At 43.8% G+C, this 27,776-nt stretch overlaps 1 protein-coding gene across 2 annotated transcripts in view; it reads left to right on the top strand.

Annotated features, from left to right (window-relative positions):
- PTPN1 (protein tyrosine phosphatase non-receptor type 1) overlaps nucleotides 1-27,776 on the top strand; it is a 91,809-nt gene that overhangs the window by 55,373 nt on the left and 8,660 nt on the right. For both annotated transcript variants that reach the window (XM_083508149.1, XM_083508150.1), the window contains exons 2-7: nucleotides 11,991-12,081; nucleotides 14,476-14,576; nucleotides 18,944-19,042; nucleotides 23,688-23,825; nucleotides 25,487-25,696; nucleotides 26,796-26,957. In XM_083508149.1, coding sequence (XP_083364275.1) covers nucleotides 11,991-12,081; nucleotides 14,476-14,576; nucleotides 18,944-19,042; nucleotides 23,688-23,825; nucleotides 25,487-25,696; nucleotides 26,796-26,957 — 801 coding nt within the window. The remainder of the gene's footprint in view (nucleotides 1-11,990; nucleotides 12,082-14,475; nucleotides 14,577-18,943; nucleotides 19,043-23,687; nucleotides 23,826-25,486; nucleotides 25,697-26,795; nucleotides 26,958-27,776) is intronic.

The following is a 27,776-nucleotide window of genomic DNA, read 5'->3' as shown; positions in this document are numbered from 1 at the left end:
GTTGCACAGAGCCAGTTCATATTGCCGTTACTATTTGTCATGATCTCCAAGATCTCTCTCTCAGCCCCTTCACATGAGATATTTTCAAGCTGAAGATGCCAGGGACCAAGCGAAGCATGGGCTTTTCATTGAACAATGGGCATTGTTTGCTGGGGTAGATTTTTTCTCTTCAGCTTGCAGCCGGAATTGGGAAGCACGATCGCTTTTGTTCTAGCTGATTACTTCATGTCTCTGTGCTCTGACCAGCTTTTGTGTCCTTTTGTTTCTCTGTGTTTGCGCAGTAGAGAATCTGTTGTGATTACCTTGGTATTTGGGGGCAGTCTTCCATGTCAGCCAAAAGAACATATGCTACTTGTGGGAATAATGCCACTAACAAGCCGAGTAGGCACATTTTAGTCTATTTATCTGAAATAACGTGTAGGCTGCTCTTCATCATAATGATCCCAATATGGGGTGCAACCATAAAAATACCAGTACAGTCATGCCTCGGGTTACAGACGCTTCAGATTGCGTTTTTCCGGGTTGCGGATCGCCGAAACCCAGAAGTACCGGAACTGGTTACTTCCAGGTTTCGGCGGTCGCGCATGCGCAGAAGCACCGAATCGCAACCGTGCATGCGCAGACACACCGCCACGGGTTGCGGATGCTGCGGGTTGCAAACGTCCATCCCGCGTGGATCACATTCACAACCTGAGCGTCTGCTGTAACACCATACCATAAAAGCAATAAAACATATTTAAAACGGCAAGCTCTACACCACTAGAGCAAGCTACGAAACTCCTGTATGACTAAAACTAGTAGTATCTTATTCAGAGATACAGTCCTGTGTATTACAGAAGACAGTTGAATTGCAGATTCACACAAATGTTTGGAATGGTTCCTTTGCCTGGGCTTGTGTGCATTAACTTGCATTTACAAGGGTTGGTCAGAATATTTGAAATCTGATTGATTGATTGATTGATTGAAGTATCTTTTGTTTGCATCCCAAAAGTTGGGCAATGAAGAACAATATATTACCATTTCAAACGAACAGGATGCTTGTAACGCCGTTTTATTTTATTAAAACTCGGCAGTTGTATACACCTTATCTCCAGCTTCCTGAAGCTGCCTAAAATAAGATTTGCAAAGCTTCCAGGCAATGCTCATGTGGCTTTGGAAAGTTCCCAGCACTGGGCCATTTCACAATAAGAAGGGCAGAGGTGCTGACAGCCCTTCTGTGTGCCCTTACTGTCATAAGCTGGCAAAGATGGCAGACTTGAGGATGAGCAGTGACTTCTCGGGTTTCAACAGGGTGTGATGACTAGGAAAGGAGCAAAGGCTTCTGCATTAACCTCTTTCCAAGTGCTGACATGATTTAATGGTTCTACCTAGTTTGCATACTGAGGCTTGTGTGTTTCAGCACTTAGGCCCGCCGAATGTGGTCCCTGAATGGTTGCTCACATTAATTCACATGCATGCGTCAAATTACTTCTCTAGGACTTGAAGCAGCAAGGAGCTTTCTAGGAATACCACATTGCAAGGGTGCGGTTGTAGGGGTAAGGTCACAGTTGCTTGTTTACTTTCCCTGCCATGTTAGCAAGTAGTGCTGTGTAGTCAAGCAAATGCGAAGCAGTGTGATAAAATAATTGCAAGAATCAAAACTCTCAGTATCCATTGTTCATTGTAAGAGTTTATCTCTCTCTCCTAAGAACTTCACACAAAACTTTATCTGATCGGCAGTCTTGCTAATCATGTGCTTGTGTGGATGTTTGTTGGTGTGCGAAGGAAGAGTTAGCGCCTTCTCCTGCTTGCCAAATAATTTTTTCATAGAATCATAGAATCATAGAGTTGGAAGAGACCACAAGGGCCATCGAGTCCAACCCCCTGCCAAGCAGGAAACACCATCAGAGCACTCCTGACATATGGTTGTCAAGCCTCTGCTTAAAGACCTCCAAAAAAGGAGACTCCACCACACTCCTTGGCAGCAAATTCCACTGTCGAACAGCTCTTACTGTCAGGAAGTTCTTCCTAATGTTTAGGTGGAATCTTCTTTCTTGTAGTTTGGATCCATTGCTCCGTGTCCGCTTCTCTGGAGCAGCAGAAAACAACCTTTCTCCCTCCTCTATGTGACATCCTTTTATATATTTGAACATGGCTATCATATCACCCCTTAACCTCCTCTTCTCCAGGCTAAACATGCCCAGCTCCCTTAGCCGTTCCTCATAAGGCATCGTTTCCAGGCCTTTGACCATTTTGGTTGCCCTCCTCTGGACACGTTCCAGTTTGTCAGTGTCCTTCTTGAATTGTGGTGCCCAGAACTGGACACAGTACTCCAGGTGTGGTCTGACCAGAGCAGAATACAGTGGCACTATTACTTCCCTTGATCTAGATGCTATACTCCTATTGATGCAGCCCAGAATTGCATTGGCTTTTTTAGCTGCCGCGTCACACAGTTGGCTCATGTCAAGTTTGTGGTCAACCAAGACTCCTAGATCCTTTTCACATGTACTGCTCTCAAGCCAGGTGTCACCCATCTTGTATTTGTGCCTCTCATTTTTTTTGCCCAAGTGCAATACTTTACATTTCTCCCTGTTAAAATTCATCTTGTTTGTTTTGGCCCAGTTCTCTAATCTGTCAAGGTCGTTTTGAAGTGTGATCCTGTCCTCTGGGGTGTTAGCCACCCCTCCCAGTTTGGTGTCATCTGCAAATTTGATCAGGATGCCCTTGAGTCCATCATCCAAGTCGTTGATAAAGTCGTTCATTCTGACTACTTACTGGGGTTAAAGGTTATTGTGTGATTTCACGTCCCCCTCCCCGGCTGCAATTTCACCACTTTAGATAGTAATTTTACCTGGATATGTGCCGTTATTGCTGCCATTTCACTATCTTAATTCATTTATATTTTTGTTGCTGCTGAGTTTGTTCGGGTTTTTTGCTAGATTGGTTAAATGAATTGTGACTTTGTGTCACAACTAGTCTCAGTAATTTTAGTACAATGGATTATTTTGAATTAAGTGCTGTGTTGATACTTGCCTTTGCTTTTGATTTATCAGTTTCTGTAATGAACTGAATCATTAAGTTGCAACATCTATTATCTGTTGCGACCCCACTTCGAGTGCAGTAATTGCAGAAAAGGTGTACATGAAATAAGCTTGACTTCACTACCTTCTAGTGCTTTGTGATTGGTGTCCTCTCCCTTTGCCACGTTGAGGCAAAAAGTTTGTGACAACATAGTCAGCCAGCATAAATGTGAAACCTTTGACAGCTGCAGTAATATGAGTGGCTGGTACTGCCTGCATTAACAGTTAGCACTAAACCATGGTTTGTCCAACAAACCATTAGTTATCCCAAAGACAAGCCATTGCTTGTTTCGGCAAAGCTTCATTTGCTTTCCAGCTGTTCTTGCCTCATGTAGCACCTAGAGTTGCCTTGCCAAGCAAGGCTTTCTGTTTGGACAGAACACCAAGTCACTGTTCATAAGTTAACAGCAAAAGGTGGATTCAAGTTGTGGTCTGTTGGCAGAAAGCAAACCATGGTTATAGTGCTGTATGCAAAATGGGCATATATATATATATATATATATATATATATATATATATATATATATATATAAATAAAACTTTTAAAGATAGCTTCATATTGGGAAATATTTAGAGGGGCAGAGGTTCTCAAGTAGAAGGTGCAACAAAGTTGTAGCAGAACATTCCAAATAATGGTAATAATGGTTTTCCTTGTTCTGTATATTCTTTCACAGATCTAGGTTAATTAGCAAGCAACATTGTTTCTTCTTTTCCTTTGCAGAGCATTTTATTTTAAAGGGATTTAAATTCCACGATGAGTTAGAAACAAAGGTCTCTTTTCAGTTGTAAAGAGCTCTGCAACATGCAGCCCATGGATAACATTGCCTGAGTGTTGCAATCCTTGCATTGTGTGGTTTGATGGAAATAACTGCTGCATTGGTGCAGAGCAGGGGTCAGCAAACTTTTTCAGCAGGGGGCCAGTCCACTGTCCCTCAGACCTGGTGGGGGGGCCGGACTATTTTTTTGGGGGGGGAGAATGAATTCCTATGCCTCACAAATAACCTAGAGATGCATTTTAAATAAAAGGACACATTCTACTCATGTAAAACCACGCTGATTCCCGGACCATCCGCGAGCCGGATTTAGAAGGCAATTGGGCCGGATCCAGCTCCTGGGCCTTAGTTTGCCTACCCATATTGCAGAGGGTCCTGGCACTCACCTCTTTACTTTGGTGTTGCAGTTCCTTCTCTTGGCCACCTTGCAAGTTTCAAGCACCTACTTGTGACCGCTCTTTGCTTTGCGTCGATGGCAGGGGCGCCGACTTATAAAAAATATTGGGGGGGCCCATACCGGGGTCCTGCCGCTGGTTCGCTCGGGTAGCCGGGAGAACGCAGTTCGAGGTGGCGGTGTTGGGGAGAGACCCTCGCTCAGGGCGCCACGAGACTTGGCGGCCGGCGGCCTATCTGGGGGGTTTTGGAGCATATTTCGGCGGAGCGATTGGGGAGGAGGGGGCTTGTTGCCGGATTCTTCAGCTGAGCCGGAGATCCGCTGCTGGGGGTCCCTGGGCCGAGTTGTGAGCACGGCCTGCTGAAGGGAGATCCAGCCGATTGCGCGACGGGGACGGCCGGGGCTCTCCGGCCAGGGCGCACGGCTGGCTGGCTGGCGAGGGAGCAGGTGGGGAGGAGGCGGGGGTCCTCACTCTCTTAGGAAATGCACCCGCGCGCCCGATTGCCACGAAGTCCGAAGGGTGCGTGTGTGGAATTAAAAAGCAAAAACGAGATACGGGCAGGGCAGGCAAAGAGTTTTCCGCAAGAGGATGGAGGGCAGGTTGAAGAGAAAATCACTCAGGATGAGACAGTCAAATCAGCCATGATAAAATGGGCTCAGGATATTGGGTATAACATCATGTTTGAGAACTGGGAAAGGTTATGGACCACCGGAATGAAATTCACGGCATGTAATGCCTTGAAGGAAAATATTATGAAAATGATTTATAGGTGGTACATGACCCCAGTCAAGCTTGCAAAAATATATCACCTGTCTGATAATAAATGTTGGAAATGTAAGGAGGCTGAAGGGACATTCTTTCACCTCTGGTGGACTTGTCCAAAAGTGAAGGCCTTCTGGGAAATGATCTATAATGAGTTAAAAAAGGTATTTAAGTATACCTTTCCCAAGAAACCAGAGGCCTTCCTCTTGGGCATTGTTGGCCAGAAAGTGTTAAAGAAGGATAGAACTTTCTTTATGTATGCAACTACAGCAGCAAGAATACTTATCGCAAAATATTGGAAGACACAAGATTTGCCCACACTGGAAGAGTGGCAGACGCAATTGATGGACTACATGGAACTGGCTGAAATGACTGGCAGAATCCGAGATTTGGGAGAAGAAACAACGGAAGAGGACTGAAAAAAAATTAAGGACTATTTACAAAAACAATATAAGTTGTATGAATGTTAAAAATTTACACGATTCGGAAACTATAGCTTCAGCAATTAGATTTGGGAAACAGGAAATTATATTTTAAGTAAGAAAAGGTCAAAATCTAAGGTAATACTATGTTTAATTTAAGATATAAGTAACTGATGAAAAGTATGTTAAACTTAGAGGTATAGTATTTGAAAAGTACAAAATAAGGTACGAAACAAGGTAATAATTTGCTGATATCTTTATTATAAAGAATGCAGGGTAAGGGAGATGCGAGGAAGTCCAGTTAGTTATATAAAAAATGTGTTGAATGGTTGGTTTTCTTTTCTTCTTTTTCTTTTTTTCTTTTTCTTGTTCTTTTACTTTTTTCTTCAGTGTATGTTTCTAACTTTGTATTTGAAAACTTAATAAAATATTTATTAAAAAGAAAAAGAGAAAATCCTTTCGCTTTTCTGGGGCGCAGGGAAGTCTCAGAGCCGGAGGTTGGGGAAGGGACCCCCTTTGCTCTGCCCTCTTCTCCCGTCTTAGATTCGCATGGGGGTCCCCGCCCGAGCTTGCCTGGCCACCGGGCCACACAAGGGCCACGCTCTACGCGGCGCACCTTGCTAGCCGCGCAGCTGTCCTCCGCGGCTGTGGAGCGGCCCTGCGCCGGTGCCCAGCCCCTCTGGGCGCCCGCTGCGCTGCCAATGACAAGCGGGCGACGTCGCGGGCGGGGAAGGCGTCGCTTTCTTTCCCGATCCTTCATCCTCCCAGTCTTCCAGCCCTTTTTTGGGTTGGAAGCTTGTCTCGTTCTCCTTTCTTCACCCTGCGCGCAATTTTCCTCCCTCGTCTCCCTCCCCATTTCTCTCTCCTTCCTTCCTTCCTTCCTTCCTTCATTCCTTCCTTCCTTCCTGACTGACGGGCTCGGGCTCGGGCTTCGGGTCGGGCTCGGGCTCGGGCTCGGGCAACCACAGCGTCGGCGGTGTTGGCGATCGGCGGCGCGGGGGGATGGCCCTCCCGGGGGAGCCGGGGCTGCTCAATGGGGTTGCCAAGGAGACAGGCCGGCCGCCCCCCTCCCCCGGCCCGGCGCCCCCCGCGCCAAGTGTCGACAGGCAGAGCCAGCGCGGCGGTGGCGCTCTGCTGGAGGGGCACCCGAGATTATTGGGGGGGCTGAGCCCCCCCAAACGAATTTTTGAGGGGGCTAGGGCCCCCTCAGGCCCCATGGAGTCGGCGCCTATGGTCGATGGTGATACTGCATACTGCTTCCCTCTTTTTCACCCCCCTCCCTTGCCCCACCAGAAGGTGGGTGGCTGTGTTAATAATGCATGAGCATTCATGGACAGCTCTGTATGAATGAAAGAGACAATCTTTACAGCTATATAGGCGTAGGATTTATACTGCTCATCTTCCACATACCGTATTTTTCGCTTCATAAGAGGCACGTTTTCCCTTCTAAAAAGTAAGGGGAAATGTCTGTGCGTCTTACGAAGCGAATGTGTGGTCCCTGGAGCCGAATTGCCTGGGGCGAAAAACAGATTGTGCTTTTTTTTTTTTTTTAGAAAGAGGGAAGGGGGTGTTGAAACAAAGCCGCTGATCAGCAAGCGATCGGGAGGGAGATAAGGGACACTAGCGATAAAGGAGGCTGCCTGGGTGGGGGGAAGTAAAAGCACATGGATCCTCAGGATTTTTACATTGGGTCACCAAATTCACCATCAGATCACATAGCATGTCCATGGCTATAGCCTGCACAAAAAATCACGCATCCACTGTTTCGTGGGGCAGCAATGGTGCAAAAACATGGGTACAAAGCACGGATCCACATGGATCCTCAGGATTTTTGTATTGGGCTACCCCAAACTCACTGTCAAATCACATGTGTGTGGCCACAGCATGTACCACAAAAATCATACATCCACTATTCCGTCTAAAAACTATGTGCGTCTTATGGTCAGGTGCATCATACAGAGCGAAAAATACAGCAATCATTTCTTTTTTTATATATAAATATTTATTGAAATTTTTATATTATTACAAAATGAAAAAGAAAAAGAAAAAATACAAAAATAAAAAAAATACAGCAATCATTTCAATGGCCTAATGCAGAAGAACAGAGGAGATGGAAGTGAGCACCGCAGGGCGCCGTGGGAGGAGCAGTTTCCATACAGAGCAACCCATTTTAGCACCAATGTACTTTGTACAATACCTAATCATTTGATGAGGATTTGGTATAGCGACTCTAGCAAGACAAAGTCGTGCCTGTTCCCCTTAGGTTCATGTAGACCAGGGATGAATCTTCACCCTCGTGCAGCTTTAATCAGGCTTCTTATTCATGAAAGAAACGGGAAGCTATTCAGTTGAGATTTTCTGGAAAGGTGGGGGATAGTGATCTGTCACCTCCTCCCCCCCCCCCATTCACAAGCTGCACTTTGCTGCCATGTCTGTTTTCCCCCCTGAACGATTCAAGCACATGAGATTATTGTGACTCATGCTTAAAGCACATTAAGTATTTAACATTGGAAATCTTGTGTTGGTGAGGTTCTTCCTCTTAAGGTTTTCTTCTTCTTCTTCTTCTTTCTACTTGGGGTTTACTCGAAATGCCACCTATTTCTTGGAATGACGGGGCTGTTTCCAGTGGGAGTAAGTGGTGAACCTACGTCTGGGCTGCTTCAGGCTGCAAGTGGGGGCTTGTAGCGTTTCAGTGCTCCTCCGTACGGAAATCAAAATGAAAAATCCATCTGGGGGGGGGGCGGAACTAGGCTAGGTTTCCCCTGGCATCCAGTTTTCATATATATATATATATATATATATATATATGTCCCTCTCCCATTGAACCAATGGAGGAGGAAACGGGAAAATATTATAATCTTAAAATATCTAACTGTGAAGATACATCAGATGAAAGGGTATAAGGTCAATGAGAAGGAGGAGGCTTTGTTTGAGAAGCTATTTGGGCAGGTTTGAACAATTTGGGGCAATTAAAATGTTAAAAGTTAAATAAACCTTGTGGAGGGAGGAGTGTTAAGGTATATAGAATTGTACATATGGTTGATTTAAATATGTTATTATTGATTATGTATACCCAGTGTATATATATTCATTCCTCTATGAAGGAGCACTCAATCATGTGAGACCCCTCCCACCTGAAGACTTGGGAGTGGTACTACCCAGACAAAAGGTTGCCACTTCGGCGAGCCCTTAGCTCTATTTTTGTTCCCTGCACGTCATCTGCATTCAGTTACATCAGTGTCTGCTTATCTCAGATCTCTTTTAACAGCACGATTCTGTGATGTTTGACCGCTGCAACTTTTACAGTAGGGCTGAAGAAGTATTCTAAACAGGGAGGGATATCGGACAGCGAACAAGTGTCTACACTCTGCACTAAAACATTTGCACCACAGTAACCCAAATCCTGTTGTCGTATTTAGTGTTGTTGTTGTTGTTGTTGTTGTTGTTATTATTATTATTATTATTATTGCTCTAGTGTAAGTTTTGTCCTTGATATACTGCACAAGAGGAGTGGGGAATCTCAGACTGGGAGCCAAATGTGTACACGTGCGCGCGCACACACACACACACACAGAATACCCTTCTCAATCTGGCTTTCAGGACTCTCCCTATAGGCCACCCTCACTCCTCAGCAACACTGTCTCTTCCCAGGCCACAATCCTCACCATTTTCTTTTCGGGCTATAATACATCTTGCTTCTCTGGATGGAGGTTAAGTGTGTGCAGGTGTGTGTCCACTGTACAGAGCTAATATTTGTGCCTATTGCTACACATACTTCTGTCTCTCGCCATACCCACTACTAGAATGTGCCCCCTCTCTCCTGGGTCCTAGCCTGGCACTATAACCACTAGGCCACCACAGTCTTAACCTTGTCTTCTGGGCAAGACATATAAATGATAAAATGCAGTTCAAATAGGTAGGCAATGTGGTTGCCCTCCAGATGTTGTTGGGAGAAAAAGAGAGTCTTTGCCAGGTTCCAGGACAACCATAAAGAAGGTACCAGGCAAGAATTTCTGGGGAGGGAATTCCACAGCCAGGTTGGTACCTGCACCAAGATGGCATTTTCTGTAGTGACCACCCACCTCACTTCACCTGGTGGGGGCACCTGGAGCAGGGCTTTCTCCATACTTGAATCAAGAAGGTTTTGGGTTTTTTTATCACAGTAAAAGTGTATCTAGAAGAAGCAATGAATCATCCTGCACGCTCTGTATAAATGTCGGTCATGCTCATTCTTGGAAGGAAGTGAGTTGATGCCAATCTGTCTCTTGAGCTCTCTCGGAAAACACATTCATTCCACAGCCTGCTTCCCTTTCACTGATGTCAGAGTACATGCACAGGCTTTTTTTCAGTCTTACCACGTGTGGGGGGGTGTTTCCAGCTCCCCAAGGGTGCAGAAGTTGGCCACTTGTGACTAGAACTTTGCTTAATGAGCTCAGTGCCATTGAGACATCTCATAAGAACAGAAAACTCAGCATACGGTTTTGGTTCCCCTGCCTGTCACAAAGGGCGTAGCTGGATGTCCTTCTCAAGAGGAACAGCAGTAGTTTCACCTCTCAAAGCATCTGTACTGACAGTACCAAGATGAAGTGTTTTATTGCAGAAGTTGACGCAGAAGTAGCCTATTGTGGTTGGAGGCAAAGACAGGTGTGGCTCCATAGGCGTTCATTATGGCTGGGGAATTGGAAATTCCATGCTCTGGTTTTTGTTTCATTTTGCAGTATTTATAGGCTACCCTGTTTTTAAAAAAAGTTCAGGAGCCAAAACGTACGAGAGCCAAGACGTTTGGCTTTCAAGGTACGACTGTAGAGTGCTGTGGGATCCCAGAGTATAAATGTTGAGGAAATCCCATCTTCTTGAGTCAGCCATCCAAATATGAGTGGAGCAGCCAAAAAGCAAGATCCACCAAGACCCAACATGATAAGCCTCTCTAAAAACGTACTATAGCTGATGGCATAAAAAGCCACAATGAGGTCCAGGAGAATCAATGGCATTGTACTGCCCATGTCATCTATAGGAGTGGACAAAGGAGTTTTTCTTCCAAAAATAAATCTAGAAAGTCTAGAAGTTGACTGGCTACTCTGCATCCAGGAAGGGAATGTTAGCCTCCATTGGACATCTGTTCACATCTTCTGGGCCCAAGGAAAGTTTCTTCAGAAGCAATTACACTGTAGTCTCTTTAGTTCAGCAATAGTTCTGACACTGGAGGACTTATTCTACCACGTGCTGGGAAATGTTATAAAAAGTCAGAATAAACTCTGAATGTAAGAGGGTTTACAAGGCCACTTGCAAGTTTAGTACTTGGCAGAACTGTGTATATTCTGCCAGCCGGGTGTGTGTGTGTGTGTGTGTGTGTGTGTGTGTGTGTGTGTCCCTGGAAAAAAAAAATCACTAGGATCTGGCACTAACTCTCTATTATGTCTAAATTGAGTACAAAAAACAAAGTGAACTTGCATGGTGTTCATGTAAGTCTTATATTTATTTAGTTAACAAAATAAATATAAAAAATGGCTTCACTCCAAGCCTAGTCAAAAATGATGCATTTGGCCCAGCCAAATTTGTTTAATTTTCTTGGATGACTATTTAAGCTGAGCTTTACTGTTCATTTTGCATATGCAAGGAAGATCCCTCTCCTGGAACTTCTTAAGTTTTTTTATTCCAGCTTGTTTTTTCATGCTGCTTCAAGTTAAAACCCAGCAATTTGCATTTCAGTTTCTGAATCTATAACAGGTCTTCTGTATTTTTCTATTGCTGTGTGATTCCTATACCAAGTCCCTGTCATTTTTAAAAAATGGTTGATTTACTTAATATTTTTAATCCACACTTCATTGCTACATAGTGCAATCCAATTTCAGACAGGTTTGGTTTTATAATAAGGCAGCACAAAAATCTTTTAAGTTCGTTGCTTCTAAACTGTACTGCTGACTTGGTGCACAGAACACACTGCATACAAAGGATTCTTTTGAAATCTATGGCTCCAGCCCATGGCGCTGATGACTCAAGAAAACTTGGGTTCTTATCTTAACCAGACATGTGCAGCCCTTAGCTATTAATACGTATTTACGAAATGGTGGCATGTAGGATACCAAAGGACAAATGTGTTCTGGCAGAGATATCCCTGCCTATCTACTTATTTTGCAATTAATACAAGACCCACTACTGGTAATCGTGGTCTAGAAGTGAAATTGTGCTTTCTCCTGTATGTCACACAAATGAAATCTGGCAAATAACATGGTCTCTATCCTAAAATCCTTACTGTGCATAATTGTTTTTCGGTGACGTCGTGTGTGTGTGTGTGTGTGTGTGTGTGTGTGTATTGCTCAGCCTCTAATGTAAGATTGAACATGGCAAGGATTCTCCTTGGGTGATTCAATCTAAAAAACTGAAAACAATGGTTTTAATGGTTTCTTTGCAGACTCCGCAAAATAGAATCAAGCACTGTGATAAGCCATCAGCTTTCAGTGTTTTTTATTCCTGAACCAACCAAAAGAAAGCAATAATAATAATAATGTACAGTGAATGAACTGAGACCGCCATGTAGATTTACAGCACAGCTAAATTTCTTAATTTATTTCCTTCTAGGACATAAGGCATGAAGCCAGTGACTTTCCATGTAAAGTGGCCAAACTTCCCAGAAACAAAAATCGCAACAGATACAGAGATGTCAGCCCATGTAAGTTCTGTATCCCTCTCAATACTTTCAAGGAGTCTTTACAAAAGGGTGGAGTAGTGCAGATGCAATGCCAAACAAGGTAAAACTGTATTGTTTCCAATGTGCGTGCAACTTTAAAACAGCACCCTGCTGTTGCTTTAAATAACAATTTCAAAATAGGCTGCTCTGTGCTATTTTGATAGTATACCAAAATATTACCGCTGGTCCTCCCCGCATTGTAATTGGGCAAAGACATGCAAAGCAGAGATGGGGCAAGCAGAGATGGAGTCCAGTTTGTCCCAAAACTGTAGAGAACTTGCAGTATGTCCACCTTGCTCATCTCCCCCCCCCCCAACCTTTCAAATGCCCAGCTTTCTCTACATGCCGGTGATAAACTTTGCTAGGGTTCGACCTGGGGTGGCATTTTCCAATATCAGACCTTCGTCCTGGAATGCCTGCAGTAGTGAAAGAGAAGTGCCTGTGAGCTTGTGAAGGTTGTGTTTTCTTTTCCTTGTTGAGTAAGCTCAGCCTGTTTCCATGCACTCAGCAAGGGCTTCCAGAATGGACTGGTGGGTTTGGGTTCCGACGCAAGCACTGAGCACAGACACTTGGCTTTTTAGAAGTTAAGAGAAGAACTGCCGTTGCTCAGTCTCTTTCATTTTTAATGTCTAGTTTAAAAGCTGGGTGGTTTCCTGTTTAATCACGTAAAAACACTTTGCCTTCTCATCCAGCATTCTGTTTCACAGAGTAACTAACCAGTGCCTGCAGGATGCCCACAAGCACTGGACGCATACAGAAGCACCATCTTGCTTTTCTACCCCACCAACTGATCTTAAGAGGAATCTTGCATCTAGACCTGGCTGTACCATGTAACCATGAATAGCCTTGTCCTACGTGAATTTGTCTAATTGGCTTTAGAACCATCTAAGCTAGTGGCTGTTGCCACAATTCGTAGCAGTGAATTCCATTTGTTACCCACCTCTTCTCCAGAAAGCTCAGGACCATGTGCATTGAGTTATCTCAATTTATCATTGCAACAATCCTATGAGGCCTGTTTGGCTAAGAGGTGGATGAGTGGGGATTTGCAATTAAGTCTCCCTGGTTCAAATTCAGGATTGTCTCCACGTTGACTGCACTGGCTCTCAAACAAGCTGTGGTGAACTTTTCTAGCTGTTCAATTCCCAAGTGTGTCATAATGACCACCTGCATCTCATGAGGATTTTTTTTAAAAAAAAAAGTCATGTGCATTCAGTCACATATCTCCTATCTACATTAATGTTGAAGATACGGTATCGCCATGTACTGGAAAATCTCTACCATCACTTAATAGACTAAAAATCAGCTGAGTCTTCCAGGAAAACTCAATAGAAGCTATAATGTTGCACATAATTTTGCTTACTGATCAGTTTTAGGGGTTCTTTTTGTGGTAACCACCATTGATTTTTGTTTGTTTTAGATGAAACGGCTTCCAGTCAGTTTGGTTTTCCTGTAAAATGTAGGGATTCTTCTATATCTGGGTAGGCTAAATAGAGCAAACCAGATCTTTTGAAACGAAGTGCAGATACTGTCAAAGTGGTTTGACTATTGATAATAGCTGGGTGAAACATTAATTGAATAAAAGATACGCAACAGTGTAGGTGAAGGATTATGTTTTGGAATTATTGATATTCCGATCTCTTCTGAAAATATGTGACATAAGCATACAACTTCAGCCTGGTATAGGTCTGCTTATATCTATTTTGATTGAAAGTGAAAATGCGAACATAACATCTCTTTTAATCCAGCTTCCACACCACATTAGACCATAGTTAAAGTGAACTATGGTTTTATGTGTCTGATCAGCATGCTGGTTCATTCTGATGAAATCATGGACGCCCATGATTTCATCAGTATGAACTGTACCAGAAAGTAGACAAGTTGTAGTCTGGCTTCTTGTTACATCCCAAGCTGGATTCATGGTTTGTTTCTCCAAACAAACCACAAGCTGAAGCCAAGGTTTATTCTTCACTTACCACTTGTGGTTTGCTTGCGGGAAACAAACCTCAAGCCCAGGTTTGCATGTTACAAGTCAAACTGTGGCTTGTCTCCCCTCCAGCACAGCAGGAGTGGGAAAGGTCAAAGCACCCACAATATCAGCAGTGTACACCAGCATGAGCCTATGCTTGTTCACATTAAACCATAGCTTATTTTAACTATGGGTTAACATGACGTGCAAACTAAGTTGTTGTTAGTGACACATCTTATTAAGCATCAGTCACACACTCTTTTCAGAAGAGTTCTTGAGAATCGTATATAATGGGTGCCGTCCCATACTTCATTATTTTGAATTGAAAGATGTTAGCCCTTCTTTTTGAATAAGCTGCTTCGCATAAAATGAATAACACACAGTGATTTTCTTAACTGTGCATTCTACAGTTGACCACAGTCGAATTAAGCTGCAGCAGGATGATAATGACTATATCAATGCCAGTTTGATAAAAGTGGAAGAGGCGAACAGGAGCTACATCCTCACACAGGTAAGTGCTTGAGAGAGGAGGAAGGATGGAGAACCCATTTCATAGTCTTCCTTACCTCTCGTTCAGTCTTTGAATCTTATAAATGCATAGCTCATGTGTGGCATGAGAGAGAATTGGTTAAAGGCATTCGTTTTCCCTGTTGTGCAACATTTCACTGCTGTAGAAATACCCAAAATAGAAGTTTGCCATAGATAGCCGTTTCCTTCATGAATTATTCTAATCCTATTTTAAAGCCATCAAGAGTTGGCCACCCCTGCCTCTTGTGGAAGTATATTCTATAGTAGGCATAGGCAGACTCGGCCCTCCAGATGTTTTGGGACTACAGCTCCCATCATCCCTAGCTAACAGGACCAGTGGTCAGGGATGATGGGAATTGTAGTCCCAAAACATCTGGAGGGCCGAGTTTGCCTATGCCTGTTCTATAGTGTAACTATGCACCGCGTGAAGAATTGCTTTCTTCACATATGAGAACTGGGGAAAGTCAATAGAGTGGCAATCTAGAAAAGAGACCCTGCCAATGTTTTGATAATGCTGGACCCTGAAGTACTTACTGACATGAAATCTGACTTCCAAAGACCTGGGACCCCCTTTGGAAGAATGTATTTTATAAGGCCTGCTTCTGTTTGTATTACACGGCTTCATTACATGGAATAAGATTTTTAAAAAGCATATAAATTCTTTTACACAAAGGATTTTTCTTTTTGTCATTTGTATGCCCAGAGTTATGAATTGCAAATTATGATTTAAGCATTCTGAAATCCATTCAAGTTAAACAAGGGATTGCTCCTTCAGCATCTCTTACTGCATAGTATATCCATGATTTTGTGATCTAAGTAACTTTGATACTGCCTAGTCAAGTCCTCCCTCCTCCTAGCATGTAAAAGGCCATGGAGCTGCTCTTCTTCTTCTTCTTCTTTGACTCTCAAAAATAGACCTCCTTAGAGAGGAGGCATGGGTAATTTCCAGCAGAGCTTTGCATCCCTCCTTGGCTCCTCCCAGCTTTATGTCTTTGTTGTTACTGAACCAGGATCATTTGCTCCCCCAGAGCAGAGTGCAGGAAGCTGTGCACCCAGTCCCCTTCCTGTTGATGGTCGGTTTTGTGATCACTCGTGTCCTTTTCTCTTTCTGAAGCTGTTTCCTTTGATAGAATCTTCACGCTGCCTCTCTCATTGGCCCAGGCACTTGAAATTACTCCGAGCCTTTTCCATTGATTTGTTTGGGCCCGATCCGTCTTCGTTTCTCGTGTCTGTTTGTCTCAGTTTTGTATGAGGAGTCATGTGAAATGCCAATGATGACTCGAGTAAGTCCCTATGGACAACTTGAAGAGCCTTTCCTTATCTTTAAACCTTATTAAAGCAAAGGGTGGTGGCAGTCGACTAGGAACATCTGTAAGGAAAAGTAACCTCTATTCAAAAATTACACAAATTAATAATGCACACTCAGTCTGAAACTCCCATTGTTCTAGGTGCATTTTGCAACAGGGAGCTCTGGGTGCAGTACTGTGCCCAAGATTTCAATTTAAAACTGCAGAGTGGAAGCAAAGGAGGACTTTTTTCTTCCTCTCCACTTCCAGCTACTCTCTGAAGACTGGAGAAGAGACCCTCATAAGAATATTAGGGGGGTGGGCAGGGGAAGGACTAGACCATGTGAAAAATGAACACAAGATTTTAGCTGCAGTTCCTTCATTTTCAGCTTTTTATTCTTGTTATAAAAGTGCACCTATACATTCCATTGTTGCACCCATAACCTAGGTCTGAGGTACCATTTAGCTCCTGGCTTTCATATCTCAGTTTCTAACACTCTGCATACTCCACGAATAGTCAAAATAAAAAAATTCCTTCCAGTAGCACCTTAAAGACCAACTAAGTTAGTTCTTGGTATGAGCTTTCGTGTGCATGCACACGAAAGCTCATACTAAGAACTATCTTAGTTGGTCTTTAAGGTGCTACTGGAAGGAATTTTTTTATTTTGACCTTGGCAGACCAACACGGCTACCTATCTGTAACTGGATCCACGAATAGTGATGATAATGTGGCTGAACTGACAGAATCAGTAAAGTATCAAGTCTCCAGGTGCCTGTGTTGTGCACTGAGAATGTCTTTTCAATTTACTTTGGGCTTTCCATAGGTAAAGGTAAAGGCGTTTGTTCACAGACAGCTTTCTGGATCATGTGGCGAGCATAACTAAGCCGCTTCTGGCAAACCAGAGCAGCGCACGGAAACGCTGTTTACCTTCCCGCTGGAGCGGTACCTATTTATCTACTTGCACTTTGACGTGCTTTCGAACTGCTAGGTTGGCAGGAGCAGGGACCAAGCAATGGGAGCTCACACCATCGCGGGGATTAGATCAGCCAACCTTCCGATCGGCAAGCCCTAGGCTCTGTGGTTTAACCCACAGCGCCACCCGCATCCCTTTTCTTCCATGTGTAGGTGTCCTAAATAATGATTATATTACATAGGGTGCATTCACCCTACTCCACAGCATGGAAAATTGAGAGCAAAGTCTCACCCATATAGAAAAACAATCATGTGAAATGAGACCTACAAGGCTCAAGGTCTTGTACCAGTGCCAGATTTACGTATAAGCTAAACAAGGTATAGCTTGGGGCCCCACTCTCTTGGGGGCCCCCAAAAAATGTAAAGGGGGAAAAATTGGATGTACATTTCCAAAATATAAGATAAAAAACAAATAAAATAAAACCTACATGCAGCAACAGTGGCAAATGGCTTTAGATACTATTAGATCCATAAATTACCATATAGCATATATTCAACACAAAAAACAGCGACAATTTGTTGTTGACGAAGAACAACTGGACATATAAAGGGCCCCATTACCTTCAGTAGTTTAGGGCCTCATCAAACCTAAATCCGGCCCTGAGTTGTACCAAAGCGGTTATCCAGCAAACACAGTATTCAGGTGTGGTTTCTTTAGTAAACGAGGTGGCAAAGTCCCATCTAAATTTAACGAATATTTGTATAAACTGCTCCTGAGCAACCAGTCTCCCTATTGAGCTGGGGCGAATACAGTATTGCGGAGTCAAGTAAACAGGCAACATCTGCTCAAGGATACAAGTCAGAGTCTGGGTTCAAGGGTGCATTGTCAGAGGCAAAACGCTGTGGGTGGGCAGAGATGTACATGAGACAGAGGAAATGCAAGGATGAGAAGTTAAATTTGGTGTAATCACATTCATAGTGGTGAAGCAGCCCTTCGTTTGCTCTGAGCATCTCCCCATAAGCTTTGTAATACAGTCATACCTCGTGTTGCGTTTGCTTCAGGTTAAGCGTTTTCAGGTAGCATCCCGCGGCAACCCGGAAGTACCATGCGCAGACTCTCAAAATGACATCATGCGCAGCGAATCGCGACCCGCAGACACGGGTTGCGTTCTGCTCAGGTTTCGAACGGGGCTCCGGAATGGATCCCGTTTGCAACCAGAGGTACCACTGGACTTAAGGCTCAATCATGTACCCATGTGCAGCTAATCAGAAGTTAAGGGACTAGGAAGCCTTTGTTCCCGACATCCTAATCTTGGATAGACTGGGTAATCCAAATCCCTTTGGCTCCCAGTTCCTAGCAATATCTATTCTGGATTAGTTACTTGAATAGCAACAGGATATAGCATGCATTCGGGTGCTATTAAATGCCAGTTGTGGGCTAATGGAATTGACTTTTAGCCACTCGGCCATCAGTCACTTTCTTTTCCAAGGGGCTAGTTCGCTGCACTTGCAAGCTTGGTGAGTGCAGGGTTCCCATTTTGGCCAGCCTAATATCCTTAGTAAGTCTTTTGTAGATGCATTTTAATACATTGGACCTCATGGGTTGATATGTGAGGGACTGGTGGGAAAGGAAGAACCTTTGACCTGGAAGAGAGGTTACTTTGAAAGTGGATCGGGTAAACATCTAGCAGGAATAGTAAACTCTTCCTGACCTTGCGTGTCAATGCTATGCCAAGACTTTTCATGAAATGATAAAGATGGCTGAATTTCCTAGCAGTTGGCTTTTATTGTCTCTCGTTTCTGTGAATTGCAAGTTCCATTGATTGAACAAACGTCTTAAATTTATCATGCGGAGTGGCGTTTTCATTTTTTTCTCAACAAGCTTTCTTAGAACTGTTCTTTACTGTTCCTATCTACAAATAATGAAATAAGGACATGGTTCTCTATCTATAAAACTTTCAAGTTCTGCATCCTTAAAGATTAATATTTGGCAACTCCACAATATGAAGCGGGGTGGAAATCACTTAAAACTTCACATTTTATGTATCTGAAAAGAGGAGCCATTCCCTGTGTTGGGTTTAGAAATAGAGAATTGTTGCTAGGCTGCTGTTCTCTGAACTTGTACCACATTAAGGCTTTGTATCTTTGCAGGGGCCTCTGCCAAATACTTGTGGTCACTTTTGGGAGATGATTTGGGAACAGAAAAGCCGTGGCGTTGTCATGCTCAACAGAGTGATGGAAAAGGGATCAGTAAGTAACTAAATCATCGCGCGCCCCCCCCCATGTTTGTTTTGGGATCCTGAGCACATGGTGCATGCGCAATTTAAAAACCTGATGAAAATGGTGCTGTAGGGGGGGGAATGCAATAATGCACATGCCAGAAGTGAAGAAAAATAAGTATTGGTTAGACAACCTAGAAATATAATGGAATCTATTATGTTCAGAACCAGTTGTGCAGTATGAGTGCAATATATGACCAGCCTGCAACCCAGTGCAATGAATTTTTTTACTTTGCTCCTTTGCAGTATCAGCATTTGGACTGAGCATATTTATTTATTTGTATTTCATTTCTCTCTCAGTCCCAAGTTAGTTCATAGAGATGTGGTAGCCAGTGTCATGTACAGAAGCTATCACTGAGCTTCACCAGAAGAATGAGTTGCATGGACTTTTTATTCCGTATCCAATTTTTGGGTGGTTCCTTTATTGTTGGGCCACGTGAAAAGGTGTGAAAAATTCTTGGGACATTCCTCAGTTATTGCTATTTTCAATTCAGGTGTTTTTGTGCAACAGCAGAGCCCTCATCATGTAGTTAACCAGGGTCAGTGATATAATTGCTTTCACCATGTGATCCCTGAATGGCTGGGATTACACAGTGAAGAAGTCCGTTCAGGATTTTAAAAGTGGCTCTGAGGCAGCAGCGTTTTGATGACTGATGACTGCAAACAGGTATGAAAAAATGCATGTAAGTGTTTAAAGCAGGGAGACTTTGGAGACAGTTTTGTACCCTTTAAAACAGCAACTTTCATATTGAAAATTGAACAGCTTGAAAACTTGGTACAGCAATAACAGCTGTGTCAACTCCTAGCTATTAGAAGCCCTCCAGATCAGACCTTTTAGTAATCTAAACTTTCAGCTGACATTGCTGTTGCTTTTTCAACCCTTTGCACGTATCCAAAGAAGAACCACACTGTGCCACCATTTTACTTGTTTTCAGTTGTGTATGCCCTTCATTCGGTTGTGGAACCCAAGCCAGTGTCCATGTGGTTCTCAGGCAATCCAGGGACTTCTGTGGCTGCCATAGCTACAATGATACTCCCTTTCCTCGCTGTTTTCCTTTTACTTTCTTCTCCTCCTGCTCCCCCTCTGGTCTTCACATTCTGTTACTACTCCCGAAACCATACTGCTGCTGCGTGTGTGTTTTTTAAAGCTCTTCAAACGCTTTAGTAAGTACATTTGATATGCATATTTTTCTTGCTTCAGGGTTTTTGCATAATGCATTTTTGGGTCGCATCACAAACAGCCCTGTGTGTGGGTGCTGTAAAGCAGATGGTGCACTCACTGATGAATAAATCACTTTATAAGTAGTTAGGAAGGGACGCGGGTGGCACTGTTGTCTAAACCACAGAGTCTAGGGCTTACGGATCAGAAGGTCGGCAGTTGGAATCCCCACAACAGGGTGAGCTCCCGTTGCTTGGTCCCTGCTCCTGCTAACCTAGCAGTTCGAAAGCACGTCAAAGTGCAAGTAGATAAATAGGTACCACTCCAGCGGGAAGGTAAAGGGCATTTCCATGTGCTGCTCTGGTTCGCCAGAAGCGGCTTAGTCATGCTGGCCACATGAGACCGAGAAGCTGTACGCTGGCTCCCTCGGCCAATAAAGCAAGATGAGCGCCACAACCCCAGAGTCGCCCATGACTGGACCTAACGATCAGGGGTCCCTTTACCTTTAAATAGTTAGGAAATTCATACCCAGGTTTACCTTAGGGCAGAAGTGGACCGCCTTACTTCGTGGGGAACGTCCCAGGAACCGTGTTTCGGGACCAAAGACAAAAGTGGACAGAACAATGGATAGAACTCTTCACGTGGCCATCTGCAACCTCCCTTACCCCCAAATGCACTTGTCCATCTACCATCCATGCATGCAAGAGGTACTATTCAAGGGCAGTTCAAGGACACATTCCCATTCAAGCAAAAGCATCTGAGGTGGCTGTGGAGAACCTGAAGATTAGATAAGAGAAGACTGGGGAGCATTCAGCCCCTGGGCTTGAGGTTCCCCACCTTAGGCAAAAAACCAGGCAGTGGCTCCATCACTTACACAGGTTAATCTGGAAATGGTTCATGGAGCTGGTTAGTTGACTTCTGAATTTATCATCGCAGACATCCAAATCATTCCCTTTAAGTTAAAGTGGTGAACACATGGGTGTCCCATGTGCCACATGGCCTGTGTGCGAGAGATTGACAGCTGAGCCATCATCCATGCCTCTCATTTCAATTGTGAAGTTCACCCAACTGTTAAGTAACGTGTGATGAAAGGTGTTGTCAACATGGTGCTTTCCAGATTGTTGTTGGACTCTTAACTCCTATCAGTCTCTGGGATGATGTGAGTTGGAGTTTGATAACATCTGAATGGCACCACGTTGACTATTCCTGTGTTATGAGCTCTCTTCTTCTGTCTTCCTTCAAGTCTTCGGCCTTGAAGGAGTTGCCAGGCTCGCCTGCCCATGCTTCTCTTTCCAAACAACAGTCAGTCGACCACTTGCCATAAATAACCTCGCAGACGTTTTTCAAAAGTCCTTGGAGTGAAGAGCGAATTGTATTCCTTATAGGATATAGGAAAGATTTATGGAGAAGTCGTCTGCAGTAATCACTGTCTTGTTGAGTGGAGGTTTCCAGTTCCCCAGTAATATGCGTAGTGAAACAAATCTAAAACGAGAAGTACAGTAACCACAGACTCAACCATTCCTTCCTCTCCCACTCACCCCCACTCATTCTTTCTCCACTGCCAGTAAGCTTGAACAAAGCACAGAATTATTGAGATCCCCTGAGGGAAGGCTGCTAATGCTTCTCAACAAACGGTTGAGGGGGGGATACTCAATGGGAACTTGGCAAAAACATTATTTGCCAAACCATTTAGTGCAAAAAAAAAAAAAATGTTACATGGAGCAGATTCTCTTGCAAGCTGCGATTAAAAATAAATTTGCAGAAGATTAAAAATTCTTTCTGTCTCCAACCAAGTCGTATTGTTCAGGAGTTAAATGGAAAAAGACGTTGGTGCCTTCTATGATGGGCTATCCTACACAGAATTCCTTCATTTTCCCCCCTCTGGATAAAACATTTTGTGGGTTGGTAAACTATTGCCTCAAACACTTCTTTTGTGTAATACTCCCTAGTGGGTTATACCAGTTTCCGTTCTATAAAAGGTCTCCAGTATTACCATCCCATGTTGGACTATTTTTGATCAGTAATTAAATAGCATAATTATCCATCTCTTTGTCATATGGTAGAAAAAGCAGAAAGAATAAGGCTATTGCACTGAAAACGGAACACTAAAAATCCAAGAACAGTAAACATTTCCCAAGTCCAATGTCATTGAAGTTGTATTGAATTCTGCAGGACAGCGTTCTCCATGAACCCAAGTTCTTGGTGTCTACAATTGTAGGTTTGATAGTTGTCTCAACCACTGGACACCATCAGCTTCGTGGCATATAAACATTCTAGCGATGCAAATCTTGGATTTCCTGGGAAATTATTATTGAGAAAATTACTATGATCAGTCAAGAACTTAGGTAATTGAAATGCCCATACTCCATTTTCAGTGAGAACAAACCGCTGTAACCTTTAAACTATCCCATATGGCATCAAAATGATCTCATAAGACTGGGATTTGGGGGGAAGGGGTTGAACTGAACTGAACAACTCAATTGCATCTGTGTCTCTTGATTCCTAATTAAAAGCTACAGTTGTGTGCATGTATACTTCTAGCTGTTCTCCTGAATAGAGTCCCATAAATCGTTAAGGCAATTTTGTTGGCTCGTTGCAGTTGTCAGTTTTGCCCAAATGAGGTTTTCCCTAGCTGCCATGTTCTGTAATCCCAGATCGGTCCCAGAAATCCAGTGCCTAGCGCCAGTCCGTGGCACTCAAAAATATGTTTTGTTCACTCAGTGGTTTCAGTGGCTTAAGGGGTAATCACAGGGGTTTCTCCTGTTGTTAGCGGTTGAGACTTTCAGCGTAAATTCTTAGGGATGGATGAACACACACGGGCACTGGAAGCTGCAGCCTATCTAGAGTACACTCCGCTCCAGCCGGTATCCAAGGCAAAGGTCTTTCCACATCCTGCCACCTTTCAGTGCCAAACTGAGACCTGCATGCAAACTCATGTGCTACGCCACTGGCACACTTCCAACCCCAGAACTGATGTGCACTGCATTCAATCACTGCACTTTGCAAGTGATCTCTTCCAACATCACCCATGCTTCCTTTGGCATCTTCAAGGAGCATTTAAAGGAGGGTTAGGGGTCCTGTGACTTTCCAGATGTCGACTTCCCATCAGTTGCAGCCAGCACAACCATTAGTCAGTTATGGTGGAAGCCAAGCACAGGTTCACAACCACTGATTTTAAAGACTCGTCTCTTTGCTCAAGTCCTTCCCTGTGCAATTTCCTTCCTCTTCTTATTGACTGGAAGCCTGTGGGAAATGACAGCCGCCCCCCCTTTCGTTTCTGCAAGTCTGCTTTTAGATATTCAGTAAACTACGTCTGTGTGCCACATGTACACGTGTAATGCGAAGGGGCTGTCTATAAGTGCCATGCATGCTGATGATTTGTAAATAATGCTTGCCGTTCTGGGCGACTCCTTGTCAAGCAGCTTGAACACGAGTCTTGCTTGTTTTCCCCCTCTAGATAAAATGTGCACAGTACTGGCCGCAAAAAGAGGAGAAAGTGATGCTCTTTGAGGATACAAACTTGACGTTAACCTTGATATCAGAAGATATAAAATCCTACTATACAGTACGACAGTTAGAATTGGAAAACCTCACAGTAAGTATGGGGAAGCTCAGCGTTAACTATTTCTCTCTCACACATACACACACTTTTTACAAACCGTATTTTGCTGTATTAGCCTCCTGCATTAAGAAGATGGATACTTGATGACTCTTTGCTAGAGCTTCAAGATCTGCTCAATGCTGATGTTTCAGAATCTCAGCTGCGTTGAAGGTTTTTTGTTCTAACATTTGAGAAGTTGCCGCACTGGCTCTTCGGATTCTAGTTCCTAGGTATGGGCAGCACATTCAACACAGATAAGCATATCAGGGGGTTTTTTCCTGCCATCGTACCTTCAAACATCTTTGCAGCCATGGGGGCTAGAAATACCGCAGGAATTCTCAGAGTTTCCTGTCTCTACATTCTTGGCAGTTGTGTGGAAATAGAAGTGGGGAAAGCAGTATGTTTTCTCTTTTTTTAGCTTTTTTAATGAGAAGAGCAATTAGGTCATGTCCCATAGTAAAGTACTTCCTAGAACGAGTGTGGAGGACTGTGTTGGTCTAGTGGGGCAGATTTCTACCTCCCGCACCTGACACAGTTATGCTTAGTGAGCCTTTTTCGCCAGCATGGGTTTTGCAAAACGCTTTGCAAGGGACCCAGCAATCAGCTGATAGCTGAGTCTTGCTGAGACCCTTGGAAAACACTCAACAAGATAGCGCTTTGCAAGGGTCTCAGGCAGACCCTCTTCCCGAGTCCCTTGCCACAAAAAAGCTGTCTTGCAAAGAATCAAGTGATATCCAGGCCTCGTGGATCGCTTTGCACGGGGCTTTGCAAACTCTCCTTCAACTGAGCAGGTTCCCATGAACTTTCTCCTAGATCTTGTGCCAATTGCTGATGGCAAACCGCAGAATCAGACTGCATTTGAATCAAGAGGCAAACCCTGTTTAGCGGTTCTAGTAGTAAACAGCTACCATGTAATAATCATATAGGATCTTATGGGGAACAGTTCCCAGCCAGCAGAAGAGATGCTTTGGTACCCAAGTGCACAAAACCATAGAATTGTAGAGTTGGAAGTGACCCTGAGGTTCATCTCTTTCCCGCAACGATTTTGACAGGTGCGCTAGACCACACTCCCCAGTCACCTAATGGCACCGTGACATCCGTTGATGAATTTTCCTTTGCCTGTTCGGTTTGAAATCAAACAGGGCTTTGCAAGTGCCGACAATCAGCAGTGCCTGCAAAGCCCACTTTCAGCAGGAAACTGCGTCTGTACCTGTCCCATAGGGCAGGTGGACTTGGCCTGGCCAAAATGGTCTCGCATGCCAGATTTGAGGCCTAGCCAGTGTGATGCGGCCCCTGGGCTGGAGACTCCACAGCCTTGCCCTAGAATATCATGAATTACACTGTCCCTACAGTGGAATTTAATATACTCTGTGAATCTTTTTACACGTGAGTAAACTTTTTGTGGCACCCCATGAAGTAAATGCCTGTTCAAATGCAGCCTTGAAATCAGCTTTCTGAAGTTTGGCCAGGGCAGGTGTGGGGAGTTGTCGAGTGTTATGTTCCATGCACATGTAATTTTTTTTTTAGAAGAAATATGAAAATAAACTGAATGTCAGTTTCCTAATCACTGAAGCGTTGTTGCAGACCATAACGAGTATCGCTGCGTACTTTCACTTTCTTGAAACCTTGGGTGAAAACGGTTTTGTCTTTTGCAGACACATGAAACTCGAGAAATCCTGCACTTTCATTATACAACGTGGCCTGACTTTGGAGTCCCCGAGTCTCCAGCTTCGTTCCTCAACTTCCTGGTCAAAGTGAGAGAGTCGGGGTCACTGAGCCCCGAACATGGACCCATTGTAGTACACTGCTCTGCAGGGATTGGAAGATCAGGAACTTTCTGCTTGGTTGACACTTGTCTCCTTTTGGTAAGAGAAGCTTGCTTGTAAGGTGGAAGGGAGTGTTGGCTGCCATTTTGTTTAGTGCCTTTCAACTCCACAATTCTATGGTGCTAAGCAGAGCGGAGCGAAATAGGCTTCATAAACTTCGCTAATCCCTTTGTAGCAGTGACTGTGGGACATCTGTCTGAATTCTGCTTTAACCTTATTCCGTTTCAGACTTGTGCTGGGCTGGCACCAATCTTTGTCATGGAGGAACCAGTGCACAGTTCCTCAGTACCACCAGTGCACAGTTAAACTGTGGCATGGTATAGAGGCCCATACATAGGAGAACCTGATACTTCTGAATCTTCACCCTGAAAAAGAAAAGGGTTTGGGGGGGGGAGAGAAATTCCTACAGACAACTCCCATCCTAGAGTAATCTATTTCCACTTCAAAGTTTAAAATCAAGCCTAGCTTTCAATGAGGCCTGCCTTCGGTTAGCCAGTTGGTAACACTCTCTATTTCCAAACCCTTTCTGTGTCTTGTTTCAGTAAATGTGCTTTTGGCAGGAAAACTACAAAAACGCTATGTTCTATCCACTTCATTCTGAAAACTTTTTGCCTTAATTTTCACATTTATCGCCCTGATTTTTGAGTATGTTGACATGATCCTTGTTGACATGATCCTTGGCACCGCAGCTAGAGAAGCTGGGGAGAATCCCATTTCTGTTCTCCTTCCTCTGGCATTCCAGTCCTAAGCATGTGTTGGAAACGAGTCCTGCTGCTTTTGAATAAATGTGCAGAGAACAACAGCCTCTCAACCAAATCTTATGAATGCCCATTGCATTCATGGGAGTTTACTTAAGTTCAGTGTCAGAATATGTGTGTCTTCGACAAGTCATATTGTTGGGGTCACCCGTTTTAGTGGAATGAAGGGGGAGGGCCCAATAATAGCTTGTCTGGGGCTCTTAAAAAATATTGGATCTGGTGAATTTTCACTGGGCATCATTCTGTAAGGCCTGAGTAGATGTGGGTTAGGACTGCAACCTTGATAAAGACATCTTCCAGATATTCCACAAATGAGAAGCTGTACTGTTGCTTCGGAGGTAATTCAAAAAACGATCTGAATTTCACCTTTCTCTATTTAGATGGACAAAAGAAAAGACCCTTCTTCCGTCGACATTAAGCAGGTTCTTTTAGAAATGAGGAAATACCGCATGGGGCTTATACAGACTGCAGACCAGCTTCGCTTCTCATATTTGGCTGTTCTAGAAGGATCAAAATTCATTATGGGAGACTCATCTGTGCAGGTGAGCAGCAATAGCAGAATTCGACTGGCATAGGTTGTTTTCATTTTTTTAAAGTTGTATATGAATGGGCCAAGATTTTTATGGAACAGCAGTGCGTAGAATCGAGCGGCAATTAGATGTGCTAAAACAAAGTGGTTCACAAATGCACCTTTGACACACATATATACTTACACAGACACACACACACACACACACTTGTGTATAAACCAGGTTATAGGATGTTGCATGTGTTGTTGCCATTGCAATAGGTGATTCTTACTGCTTTACAGTTCTGGGGAATAGCAGGTTCTGCCCTGGCACTGCAGTACTGTAGTTCATTTTCCAACCCGTGTCTTCCTATGTCTTGTAGATGTGAAGACTCTAGCAGGACCAGGGTATCCGCTGAGCTGAGGGTTGTTGCTTAAGACGCATCATGCCATTATCACTTAAACGTTATCTGAATAGGCGGTGGAAGATTTGAAAGGGAAATGCAGCTCTGGGAAGAAAAGAAAAATTCAGAGCAGGGTGATGGTTTCATGTGCCCAGGCACCCGGGTGGTTGATGCACTATCCTTGCTCCAGAAAGGGAATGAGGTGATAACAAGACTGCAAAGAGGAAGTCAGAGAATGAGGAAGGGAATTAAGCAGAGGCTAGATCCCTCCCCCTCTTTTGATGGGGTCCTTGAATATTATTATCAGTATTTCCATTTATGAATTGTTTCCAATGAGGAGTTTCAAAGTGACTCTGAATACATTTTGTTCAACATGGTTCTGTCTGTGCAAGCGTTGCAACTTGCCAGCTGGACCTCTTTCCCCCTCCATCGTGCTGTTCTGGGAGCTC

This window comes from Podarcis liolepis, assembly GCF_965112155.1.
Source record: "Podarcis liolepis genome assembly, chromosome: 6".
Taxonomy (NCBI): Eukaryota; Metazoa; Chordata; class Lepidosauria; order Squamata; family Lacertidae; genus Podarcis; species Podarcis liolepis.
Note: the sequence above shows the minus strand (reverse complement) of the source record. Positions and strands in the feature narration are given on the sequence as shown.